General features: G+C 35.2%; 3 protein-coding genes across 4 annotated transcripts in view; all 3 read right to left on the reverse strand.

The window, feature by feature from the left end:
- The window catches only part of LOC130647171 (uncharacterized), a 103,878-nt gene that overhangs the window by 57,056 nt on the left and 33,885 nt on the right, over window positions 1–12,937 (reverse strand). The gene's annotated exons all lie outside the window — the stretch shown is intronic.
- Window positions 3,542–7,818, reverse strand: LOC130647170 (uncharacterized). 2 transcript variants are annotated; one of them, XM_057452932.1, is made up of 2 exons: window positions 5,161–7,818; window positions 3,542–5,064 (listed from the first exon to the last, which is right to left on the reverse strand). In XM_057452932.1, exon 1 carries the CDS (start codon window positions 7,125–7,127, stop codon window positions 6,531–6,533), a length of 597 nt encoding a protein of 198 aa, XP_057308915.1. In that variant the 5' UTR covers window positions 7,128–7,818; the 3' UTR covers window positions 3,542–5,064; window positions 5,161–6,530. The 2 variants fall into 2 exon arrangements, with proteins under 2 accessions (XP_057308915.1, XP_057308914.1); XM_057452931.1 differs by having other exon boundaries at window positions 3,542–4,447; window positions 4,740–7,818.
- LOC130648086 (zinc finger MYM-type protein 1-like) lies at window positions 10,152–12,236 on the reverse strand. Its single transcript, XM_057454107.1, has 2 exons — window positions 12,090–12,236; window positions 10,152–11,438 (listed from the first exon to the last, which is right to left on the reverse strand). The coding sequence occupies exons 1-2, from the start codon at window positions 12,234–12,236 to the stop codon at window positions 10,152–10,154; spliced, it is 1,434 nt and encodes a 477-aa protein (XP_057310090.1).

The following is a 12,937-nucleotide window of genomic DNA, read 5'->3' on the forward strand; positions in this document are numbered from 1 at the left end:
CCCAAATACAGTAAAAATAAACAATAAAAAATAATATGGCAAAGAAGTAAGGGTAAACAGTATATTTTTTTAAAGTTTTATCGCAGTAGACATAAAACTTGAAAGTGCTGGCTGTAAATCAAGTAAACATTGGTCAGCAGTCTTCTGAAGACAAAACATCTGTTATTAGTCAAAACTTAAAAGACTCAGAAAGTAGTGGCACCATTGTGCTTTTGTATGAACTACTAAAATATAATACTCTATCAATTTTACCCTTGCTATACTTTTTTTTGAAAAAAAATATAGTTGAACTTGTATATTTTTTTTAAAAAAACCTACATGATTTATTGGATAATCATTTGACCTTTTGTTTTTGAGAATCATTTTATCTAGAATGCTTGAGACTGAAATTGTATTAATTTGAAAACCTATGGGGTGAGTTAAAGATACGTAGATGATATGATACTAAGAAACATAACCAACTTGTGAACAAGTCTGTTCATGGGCAAGAGGTGTTTAAAAAAACCTATCAGTTTCATGGAGTTATTTTTTAAGCTTTGTTCAGGAGTGTCTATCACTTCTAAAAGCAGATCATTAATAAACCGGGTTTGCTTTCCTTGACAGCCTTTGCTACCCAATCCTTCCGAATATTTGTAAATTAAATTTTTCTTTTTCCTTAAATCCACTTTACCAGTGTCTTTCTTTGTGATTTGATGACTGCTTGTATCCCTTTCCAGTTCTCATTGTGACCAATGGCTGCCAACTTTACCTGCACATCTATGTTGTGTAAGTCAAATTAGTTCCTTCTCAGTGCATTGAAGCCGTCAAATACTTGAGAATTTTTTTTTTTAAATTGGGTAAATGAACAATTTTAGGCATGTGACGTCATTGATTGCAATTTTACATTCCTTAGAAAATGGCAGAGAAAATTACAGAGATCATATTGATGCTTTATCACTGGTAATTCTTTACACAACCAATTTGACTGTTAATTTGTCACAACAATGATAATAACGTATTTCATATCCTTAAGAACAACTTTGTAATCTTCCGATTTACTTTGTGCTTTTAAAATTAAAAGCTCATAGTGCTTGACCACAGCTGGGATTAATAACGTCTGCCGGATTTTGTAAAAAGTATTGACATTCATTGTTTAAAGAACAGTGCACTTTGCAGATTATACCTCTGAAAATTTTACAAATATGATTTTTTAGGGAAAAGGAAGAAAATTTTCTTTTTCTACAGTTTTGTATTTATCAACTCAGCTTGAAGGTCACATTTAAAGCAATGTTGGTCATTCTAAGGTTTCCAAATTTTGAAACGAGTTGTTTTGACTATCCTCTTTTTTCGTTTTGTATATGAACAGCCCAACTGCTAAACATGAATATATATTAGGCATTATTAAAATCTAGAAAAAATCTAAAAAGCCATGGGATCACGATTACTGCATCCTGGATCCTATCAGAGATTACATGGCAATAGGAGAAAATAAAATTATTTTTTGACTAAAGGCCAAACCAAAAAACTTTAGAAAAAAAGGGAAATAACCGGATTTCATAGAATTTGCTTCTTCAGACGAAAATCTATGTCCAGTCAACTCAATAAAAGCTTATTTAGACAGGACAGCAGAATGGAAGAAAGAAAACTCAGAAACACAACTGTTTTTAAGTTTTGTCAAACCTCACAAAGGTGTCACAACAGCTACCCTAGGAAGGTGGCTGAAAGAGGTACTGCAAGCATTTTGACACCTCTGTTTTTAAGGGGCACTCTGTAAGATCGGTGGCCTCATCTAATGCTTTTAAAAAAGGCGCATCAATTGCAACTTTGTGCTATTTGTGATGTCCTGTTTCTTAGGTGGTCACCACTTTCATTTAGGCTATTTTGCTTTGTGGTGATCTCCTTTCAATAGACTTATTTACAACAATACTTATAAAATCATTTTTCTATAATAGATTTTTCCTTCTGACAATGTACAAAATCTTGTTCTAAAATAAGTACGCTTTGAACAGAGAAAGAGGCAGGGGAACTTGGCCCTTAAGCGCCGTTTTGGACCTTGGGGTGCACCATAAAATCTCGCAAGATTTTACGGCATAAAATTCAAGAATTTTATAAGTTCAGATTGCAATAAAGTTCAGATTTTATACCGCCAAATCTGAGAGAATTTATGGCGTACCCCAAGGTTCACAAAGGCTAAAAAAGTAACACAAACGTTCAAATGTTCATTAATGCTTTTAAGGATATACAGCGCCCGCGGCGCGATTTGTAAAGTGGTCGGGCCACATAATATAGTGACTAAGGAGGCGGCACCTTGGTTGGCGCCGACCGGCCGAGAAAATTTTTACTATAAAGACCCTTCAGATTGGCTAAAACAAGCATCTTTAGCTATAAGCTACAGCAGAAATGTATGTCAAAATAAACTCTTTGCAGAGGAATAATTATTTTTTCTCACAGAATATCAATAAAAATCTATTTTACATTTTTCATAAAAAGTAATAAAAACGTTACAAATCCCTTTCTGTAAAAATACCAAAAACATTTTGCCTAGATGGATGAGCCCTTACAAACTCATTGGCAATATCTATTAAAGAAATCGTATCTAAGATTTCCTTGTGTACGTTCAACAATGACAAATCGTTGAACCTTTTCTGATTCATGCTAGAACGTATCCAGGTTTTCAACCGTCTCATCGTAGAAAATGATCGTTCCGGAGTAGGGATGTAGCTCCCATTGTTAAAACAAATTCCAAGATGTCGTACTTTGGTCTTTTGCGTTTTCTTGGCGCTGTTGGCGAAGAAACGATATCCATCGAACTTGCTGACTTGGTGACTGTCTCGTAGAATATATCAAAGTCTCTCTCGTTTCTCATGCCTTCCCAGTGGGCACTTCAACGTTGAATCAACGTTGAAAAGACGTTGCTTGCGACGTTGAAAAGACGTTGATTTTACGTTGCAAATGAAAGTTTTTTTGACGTCTTTTTCCGACGTCTATTCAACGTCGGACATCAACGTCTTTTCAACGTTGAAACAACGTCTCGCAACGTCTTTTCAACGTTGAAACAACGTCTCGCAACGTCTTTTCAACGTTGAAACAACGTTGCAGGACGTTGTTTCAACGTTGAAAAGACGTTGATGTCCGACGTTGAATAGACGTCGGAAAAAGACGTCAAAAAAACTTTCATTTGCAACGTAAAATCAACGTCTTTTCAACGTCGCAAGCTACGTTGAAACAACGTCCTGCAACGTCTCTTCAACGTTGAAACAACGTCTCGCTACGTCTTTTAAACATTGAAATAACTTCTCGCAACGTCTTTTCAACGTTGAAAAAACGTCTAACAACGTCTAATCAACGTCGTTTGGAAATGCTCTCGCAACCGTTATTCAGCGTCTTTTCAACCTTAAGAAACAGACAAACTTGACCGAATCAAATCATAATCGCCATTGTGGCTTCAGTTTTATATGTCCATAGTTTACATGTCCATGTATCTATTCCCTAGCATGATTCCGACGCTTATATTTGTGTTACGTTATTTGTACATGGTTATTGCGAAAAAGAAATAAAATCATTTCTACGATATGTCATTTTTTTATTATAAACATCGGCAGTATATACAACTTCTCCGCTGAAAACTTCCTAAATGAAACTTAACGGAGTTTTATAATACAAAATATAAAAACGATATTTCAAGTATTCACAACTGGTACTATGTGAGAATCTCCAGCGTTCCAACCCAATGCAAAAAATGTAACGCAGCAATGACGAGGTTGTTAAACGTGCAGTATTTGCAAATTTATAGCTGCGATTTCATGTGCCAGGCACGCCTCCTGATAAGGCAGCCTGTTAGTATGCTCAAATCACCTAAAGTGTCAAGCAAAACTGTTGCACCGAAGTCTTTAATCAAGCATTGGTTAGAGAAAAAGTATGTTTTCTTAATGAAGTCAGAGTTGAATACAAGGGTGTTTGTTAAGGATACCAGATGCGAATAAATACGATCATGATGCTATACTTTATAAAAAGTGTGAAAAGCCACCGTCCTCACCAGGTGCAAGAAGTCCAGGAATCGAGGTTGAAAATTACAATAAAAATATAATGAATATTATATTAGCACTGTATTTCCTTAAAAAAAGCACCCACTCATGCATATTCCATACTTTTACTAGTCACAAGTCCGATCTCTAGTAGAAACACTAAAAATTGTTGAGCTAAAATCACTTTAACATTTTGCCATTCTAATTTTCTGCCACCCAATCAAAATTAATATAAGCTAGAAGAATTTATTACGGCGCTTGAAAAATTTATAATCCTCTCTGATATAAAAGTTGTAAATTATTTAAAAATTAATCGATTTAATTTTCTTCGGCATTAGTTCTTCCCGCTCCTCCACATCTATCAGGTGCATATTTAAGGATTGATGCCGTACACGCACGAACTTCTCCTTCTGTCGCATTCTTTTGATGTTTGATAACAGTTTCTACAACGTAACAAAATTCTTATCACATATTGATGGAGGTAGTTTACAGTACAACAGCTGGACAAATAGATTTCCTCAGATTAATGTGTATTTTTCCCCCTGAACGTCGACCCCTCGAAATGGCGGGAAAAACTTAATACAAACTTGTCGGTTTGGATTAGCACTTTAATAAGAGCTATTGTATTTATTTGTACATATTTTAACCGACAATAAATAAATTAACAACAACAAACTAAAACGCTTACAAGCACATATATAAATTGAATATTAGGAATAGGATTTTTTTACTAACCGACAACAGCTTTATATAAGTTCATCCTTGCAAACCCAACCTTTTCACTTTTTCCCTTCCCTTTCATGTTGAGTGCCGACATTACTTCATTATTCATGATTCTATAATGAAAGTGGAATAAACGTAAAACAATCGACATCGTAAGCGCATTTAATATATAGTTGCGAGTCCATTAGGCTGCGGGGCCGCATTCCGTAAACTATTCATTCAATCATACTTTTTGTAAACAATACATCACAAGACGGCGAGCTTTGTTTTTTTGTGATGACTTCTTCGTCATCCGTTTCTGCCTCCGTGAAATCAAACTCCTCACATAGTTTTCTATCTGTAAAGATAATATATAATGGTTCTGATACATGATTAGTTTTTTTTAAAGTTGTATTTGACTAATTAATTGAAGTAAAGCCACTTAGCATCGTACCTCCTGTAATTTTAACTCGGACTAGTGGAAATTTGTGCCATAATGCTGTAGGTTCTTTTAATTCTGCAGCTGCCTTCTCGACATTCAAAAAACTTGGCCAGTAGACTAAATTATTTTTTATCCAAACTGTTGGTATTGTACCTTCTTCTTCTTGTTTGTTTTCCAACCATATTGCTCGGCTCCAACTCATTTTATTCAAATATAGCTAATATAAAACAATGGTTACTCAAGGGAATTAAGGATTTAAATATTGACTTAACATGACAAGATCAAATACCGGATTGTAAGACTGTCGAATGAGGCATGAAGTTGGCTGATAGAAAATCTCAATCTTTTTCCAGCTCTTTGCAATAATTACAAGTTTAATAACTAAGTTTTAACCTAATTTGTATATATACATAATACTAGTGGTGTGTGCAGGTCTCTGGTATAAAGCAAGTAGTGATCACCAAGTTAATTTTCTTATTTTTGTTATAATTTTAGTGTAAGAATTGTAATTTATCAAGCAAGCAAGCACTCTATTTTTTAATAGAATTCCACAGGTGCACAAAATGTATTGAAGGAACCTTCAAGCAGACAATACAATCATAAGTTTTCAATCCTCTACGTTTATTTATCAGCATTTTCACTTCTGCATAGTTATGAATGTCTTTCAAGTACTTAAATGTCACAATTTTTTGCGAATCGATCGAGTTCAGATATTTCGCGGGATTAAATTTTAGTCAATATGCCTTTTTCATGAAAAGTTGGATTTTTTAAGTCAAAACAAATTAAAAGAATTTACATGGGCTTTGGAACAAAACATGCAGCTTTTTAAATATGATGATTTATAACTAAGAATTACTAAATACTTGATATTTAGCTTCAGCTATATATTTTTTTGTCACAATGTTTTCGAATAGATTGCTATAAATGCTTGCATATGCCAGGCACGCCCTCTTATAAGGCAGCCTGTTAGCATGCTCCAACCACCTGTATGTGTCAAGCATAACTGGTGCACATGAAAGCAAAATAGCAAAAATTTTAAATGGTTATTGAATCAAAAGTTATATCTTCAAATAGATTGCTATAAGTATGCTTGCATGTGCCAGGCACGCCCTCTTATAAGGCAGCCTGTCAGCATGCTCCAACCACCTGTATGTGTCAAGCATAACTGGTGCACATGAAAGCAAAATAGCAAAAATTTTAAATGGTTATTGAATCAAAAGTTATATCTTCAAATAGATTGCTATAAGTATGCTTGCATGTGCCAGGCACGCCCTCTTATAAGGCAGCCTGTCAGCATGCTCCAACCACCTGTATGTGTCAAGCATAACTGGTGCACATGAAAGCAAAATAGCAAAAAATTTAAATGGTTATTGAATCAAAAGTTATATCTTCAAATAAATTAGTAAACGTATGCTTGCATATGCCAGGCATGCATTAATTTGGGTGCTTGATGACTTATATAAAGGTATTCCATCTATATTTATTGCAAGCTTGATATATTCTGTTACGGTGATGTTCGGATTGTTAAGAAGCATTCGTCTTATTCCATTTTCTATGCCCAAGTAAACATATTTTCCCGCACAGATTGAATCTGTGTTCACGTTTCTTGGTGTCTTGAGAAGAGTGCGACTATCTTTTGGGAGAGTATGCCCATTTTTTCTCAAGATGTCCAAAAGTTCATTAACAGAATTTCTTGTAACTCTATTTCGCACTGCCCATGACGCAAGTTCTTCCGATAATGTGATGTTTCCCATTGCATCACTTAACCACTCTTCATCACTACTACTGCCACTGTCATTTACAGTATCAGTTGAGTCAATATCACAGTCCATGCTACATGAATTGCTTTCAATGTAACACTCTTCAAAAATTTGATTTCCCCCTTCCCTGTGAGTTTCAACTGCATCATCGCTATCACTGCTTCTTGCAAGTTTGTTCACTTCAGCAATATTTTTTCTGTATCTTTTCAAATATGCCATGACACTAAAAAATATTTTATAATGATAAAACGTTTTTATATCATTTGATACCTAAGGGCAGAGATTTTGGTAGAATGAAAATTTGGCGGTGCCTGCCAAATTAAATTCCCCGCCAAAATTAACTTTTTCGCCATCCGCCAATTTTTTCGTGTTGCTACTGTACAAGAGGATTTCAATGGACATGCTTTTAGTATTGACGACGAATGACTTTTTTTTTATCTAAAGTTGATGGTTATTAATGTAAACAAGATGCAGGCGCTGCATAAACTATCTCGCTATTAAAAATGCACAACTATGAAACATCGACAATGCGACCCAATTCTACAATTTCTGCTAACAAAAAATACAGCCTATCATTCATGGTTACAGTGGCGCGATTGAAACGTTTATGGTCTTAAACGGCATTTAGGTGACAAAAAATTAACACTTTGATGTCACTATCATGTTCAGTATACCTTTTTTGTTAACTGTGCCAAATGTTGTCGAAAATAAAGTAGTTTTAATTTTTGGGCTAATTTTGGCCTAAAATGACATTTAGGTGACAAAAAATCCAAATTTTGAAGTTACCATCATGTTCAGCATACTTTTCTTGTTAATTGAGCCAAATTTTGTCGAAAATAAAGTAGTTTTAATTTTTGGGCAAATTTTGGCCTAAAATGACATTTAGATGACAAGAAATCCAAATTTTGATGTCACCATCATGTTCAGCATACTTTTCTTATTAACTGAGCCAAATTTTGTCGAAAGTAAAGTAGTTTTAATTTTCGGACCAATTTTGGCCTAAAATGACATTTAGGTGACAAAAAATCAAAATTTTGATGTCACCATTATGTTCAGCATACTTTATTTGTTAACTGTGCCAAATTTGGTCGAAAATGAAGTAGTTTTAATTTTCAGACCAATTTTGGCCTAAAATGACATTTAGGTGACAAAAAATCAAAATTTTGATGTCACCATTATGTTCAGCATACTTTTTTTGTTAACTGTGCCAAATTTTGTCGAAAACAAATACCAATTTTGGTCTGAAACGTCATTTAGATGACTTCTAAGTACTTAGAGAGTTTAGGTACGAAGTTTAAATCTGTGACGTTGCAATTGACCATTTGGGACATAGTTAGCCAGTTACGAGTTGGAAACCAATACTATCCTCGCAGGCGAGATAGTAAAAACTAATGTTGTCACATGATTTACAAAGAAACAAACAATCTTTCATATTTTTAATGAGTTTTACGTTATCCGTCAAATTAAATTCCCGCCAAAATTAATAAATTTTGTTCTCCGCCAAATTTAATTTTTTTTGTTATCTGCCAAATTTTCTTCCCGCCAAAATTTTTGGATTGCAAGTATGTGTAATGTACTGTAAAATAATAAAAAAAGCTGGAAATACAAAATAACAATACCAGGCTGGAACATTAAAAAAGTAAGACCACCTCAGCCTGGGCATTATATCCATTAAATATTTTTTGAGAAATCTAGCTAGCATTGTTTTTTTAGAGATAAGTCTCTGGAAATAAATTTTTCTTACATTCTGAAGAATCCCCATCTCTCTTGTACTGAAATGTCGACTTGTTGACATGCAGACAAATAACATCACTTCGGCAATTTTTTGCCGACATGGAAAAATTTGATTTAAAATAATTTAGGGTCAAACGATTTATTTCTAGAATGTGTCAAATAAATATGCGTGAAAATTTTAGCTAACTTTTTCTTTCTTTAGATTCTGCTACGAATGCTACCGAAGCAAAGTTTACGAATTAGCATATGCTGTACAGAAATACTTTACTCACGTCTGTGGTTCTTCGCCCTTTTCGCCTTGTGAGTTGATACGAACTTCTTAGGGGCTTAGGCGCGAATTTCCTCATCGAAAGTTTCCCGCCAATGACTAGGAGGGATATTACATGCGACAAAGTAAAGGTTTAAATATGTGAAAGCGAAGTAAATAAACAGTTATTATTGTATTATAAATTATAATTTGACAAAATGGATTGTATTTTAAATGTCTCACATCCATAATACAAGTTGAAATATTTGTTTCTCTCAAAATACGAGGACAAAAAACCCCCTGATAAATATTACAAAAAATAAATCGAACGTTTGGTACGCTCTGTTGAAAAAAAATCCATTGAATGTTTTGTGTACATTTCATGTTTGTGTTCATTCATTCTCTGATGTTATGTCACAAAAGTTTTAACATAGCATAAGAGAATGAATGCACATTCGGCTCTTATGTAAAAAAGTACATAGATGCGGCTGTAAAGTTGCAAACAAATGGTAATATTTTGAAGTAGTAAAACTGCAGTAAAATTAGCGATATATATGAAAAACAACATAACGTCGCATTAATATATCCAATCGCTGACAAATTACAAAAAAATTAAGTAAAACGTGCGTTCTTTATTTCTAGTTTATGACGATCTTTAACAAACACCGAGTACGCTTCGTTATTTTGTTGGACAGTTTGGAACACTTCTATGAACGTCTGTTTGAGATATAACTTTGCAGGCCAGTGTGAGACGAACTAAAACAAATAAGATTTGAACGGAACAGATTCTCGGTAAAAAGTTAATTTGGTGCAACGTTGAATAAACGTCGATAAGACGTCGGTTGAATCAACGTTGCAGTGCAACGTTGAATAAACGTCGATAAGACGTCGGTTGAATCAACGTTGCGGGTGCGACGTTGAATAGACGTCGGTTGAATCAACGTTGCGGGAGTGACGTTGAATAAACGTCGATAAGACGTCGGTTGAATCAACGTTGCAGTACGACGTTGAATAAACGTCGGTTTTACGATCGTTGAAACAACGTCTTTTTTCGACGTTGTATCAACGTTGATATCACGTCGGTTGAAACAACGTTGTGGAAACGACGTTGAAAAGACGTCGATGATGCGACGTTGTATTCATGTCGGAGGGCAACGTTGAAAAGACGTTGAATTTACGTCGGTTGCATCGACGTTGCAGACCCAACGTTGATTAGACGTTGAATGTTGGTTGCGACGTCGCGACCAGAATTCAACGTCTAATCAACGTTGAAAAGACGTCGTGTGCCCACTGGGTTGCATCGTCTTGTTCGTAAGTTCAGCCAATTCTTTACCGCTGATTGCTGACATTTTTTCTTTCTGAAGTGTTATGGACAGATTATCTGTGTGAGCATAAAGCTTGCGTCCTAGATTCAGACCAAAATAGAATGAAAATGACTCCATCTGCTTTTTACACCCATTAATCCTCGACTTCGTTTCAGCGTCTAGCTTCTCATTTAAACTCTCGTTCCACAACGCCATCAGTGGTTCGTAGTTTTCCATGATCTTCTTGAAACAGTTCGCCCGAATTGTCCACCTTGTTGTACTCAGCTTATCCAGCTTTCCTGCATGTTTATCAGTTCCTAGGGTTCCTTCAACATTTGCAGTCAGCTTACCCAGCATGTTCTCCCGTTTCGGTAAATACTTCACTAAAACACAAATTTCACCGGCAGTTCCCATTGTATCTCGGAGGATCTGACACTCTTTAGTCATCGATTTGACAGCAAGGCTTAAAGAATGTCCTTGGCAATGGGTCGCGATGGCTTTTGGCTGCTCCTCTTTGATAATGGCAGAAACACCTGAACGTTTTCCCATCATGTTGCTTGCCCCGTCATAGGTTTGGCCTCGACAATCAGATAGGTTCAATGAGCACCTCAGCAAAATATCTTTGATTGCCTTGACGATAGTTGCGCTTCGAGTATTGTCAACTTTATAAAAGCCCAAGAAATCTTCATTCACATTTAAATCGTCATTCGCTGATCGTACACAAAACAAAAGTTGTTCGGCATTACTTACATCAGTGCCTTCATCTGCCATCATAGAATAAAACCTGCGCTCTCGAACGGTATCTAACTTTTTCCGCAATACTTGAGAAGCCATCAAATTCAAGAGTTCATTTTGCACATCATGGTGATTGTACTTATGTCCAATTTTTCCATTGATATGATCCATTACGCTTGAATCTCTACTTCCGAGGAGATAAAGAAGTTGGGTGAAGTTGTCATTGTTATCGTCTCCTTGAAGAGCAATGCCTTGTCGGCTAAGGTAGCGTAAACATCTAATGACATCAAGGAGGTACTTTCGTTCAACCTGTCTCTGGTCGGTGAGAATGTTGTCCATCAACTCGCCAACGTCTGCACAGTGTGGTAGAACCAAGTGGTACGAGGAAGCGGTTTTGTGGCATGATGAGCTTTGATGACCTCGGAAACTATCAAGAGCATTCTTCCAATTTGAAAATCCTTTTGAGGTGAAGGCTGTGTCCTTGTTTGTTTGATCCTTCAAGTTTCCACGCTTGGATAGGAAAGCCCCAAATTTTCAATTTGTCGTATCCATCGATGTGTCATAAAAAATTGGTTCCGGGTTTTCATATTCGTTTTTAAACTTTTAAAATGTGATCTAAAAAAAGATTTCTATCGCTCTTTTCCGTTTTTTAAACTTTTAAAATGCGATCTAAAAAACATTTCTATCGCCGCTGTTCGTTTTTAAACTTGTAAAATGCGATCTAAAAAAACATTTCTATCGCCGTTTTTCGTTTTTAAAGTTTTAAAATGCAATCTAAAAAAACATTTCTATTAAAATTAAAGTTTCAATCTTTGTTAAAATATAATAATTTCTATCGCTTAAAAGCTTTTTTTAACCCGCGCAACCAACAATGCCTTCTCGCTAGTTTATTTAGTTTCCACGCAAAATATTTGTTTAATAAAAATATTAAACAATGGCTCTTCGTGTAACATTGATAGAGTTGATAACATTTGCAAATATGCTATCGGGAATAGTTATGTTAACACTATTTAACAATAGTTACGCACAGTTATAATAAGCTATTTTTTCTTCAATAATCTTTTGTTTATTACGCGCAAGTTAATGACTTACAAGACTCAGAAGATAATTAATAAGAACAAAAGACAAACAACTACCGCCTCCGAGAAAAAGGTGTAAAACTTGAGCGTACGCGTACGCTTGCATCTGGAAGGTACTGTACTGCCGTCTACGAAATCTGTGCCTTCTACGATTTTCGCTAGCCACAAGATCAAGTACCTTGTTGAGTAAAGTTTGCACAATAATTCTTAGTACTCTTATACCCTCCATTTCCAGCAAATGTCACACAGTGCGATAGCCCCCAGCAGAACCAGGCCCATTGATTATTTCTGATATTCTTCGACGAACTTTATCGTGACTTAAATTAGGAATCGAAATTAGGATTCGAAATTAGGATTCGAAATACTGTCTGTGCAAGGTCGCTTCAAACCATATACCTTGAATCGTCGCAAAAATGTCCTTGTGCTAATATCATGGCCATGATGGTGCTTTAAGAATTAGAAATTCTCATAATAATTAAATCCTCTATATGTTAAAGTAATATCTATTAACCCCTTCTTTGTCAAAATATGCATCTACTTCCGAATCCGAATCTGCATCAGTGATATTAAAATCTGTATTAGCCATATTTAATATGAAGTTGTTTTTTTTTTTCGGTGTGACTCTATCTTTTTGGCGTGATTTTTTTCTTTTCGGTGTGTGCTTTTTACTTTTGGCGTAAGTTCTTTGCCTTTTCTTTCGGTGTAGTTTGGGCCACCGAATTTGGGCCACCACCAAGGTTTAAATTTGGTTAAATATGTGTTCATAAGAGCGATTTTTTTCATTAAATTAAGTTCAGGCGTCTTTAAAAATAGTAAAGCTTAAAGTATATTGTTTAATAAAGTTTAAAGACGCAAGTTTGCAGTTTGATAAAAGAATGTGTTTCACTTTGCATAGTTTTGCCCTTTTTGGGGTATGATAAAAAATTCACG

The sequence above is a fragment of the Hydractinia symbiolongicarpus genome, chromosome 6 (genome assembly GCF_029227915.1).
Source record: "Hydractinia symbiolongicarpus strain clone_291-10 chromosome 6, HSymV2.1, whole genome shotgun sequence".
In the NCBI taxonomy this organism is placed as follows: domain Eukaryota; kingdom Metazoa; phylum Cnidaria; class Hydrozoa; order Anthoathecata; family Hydractiniidae; genus Hydractinia; species Hydractinia symbiolongicarpus.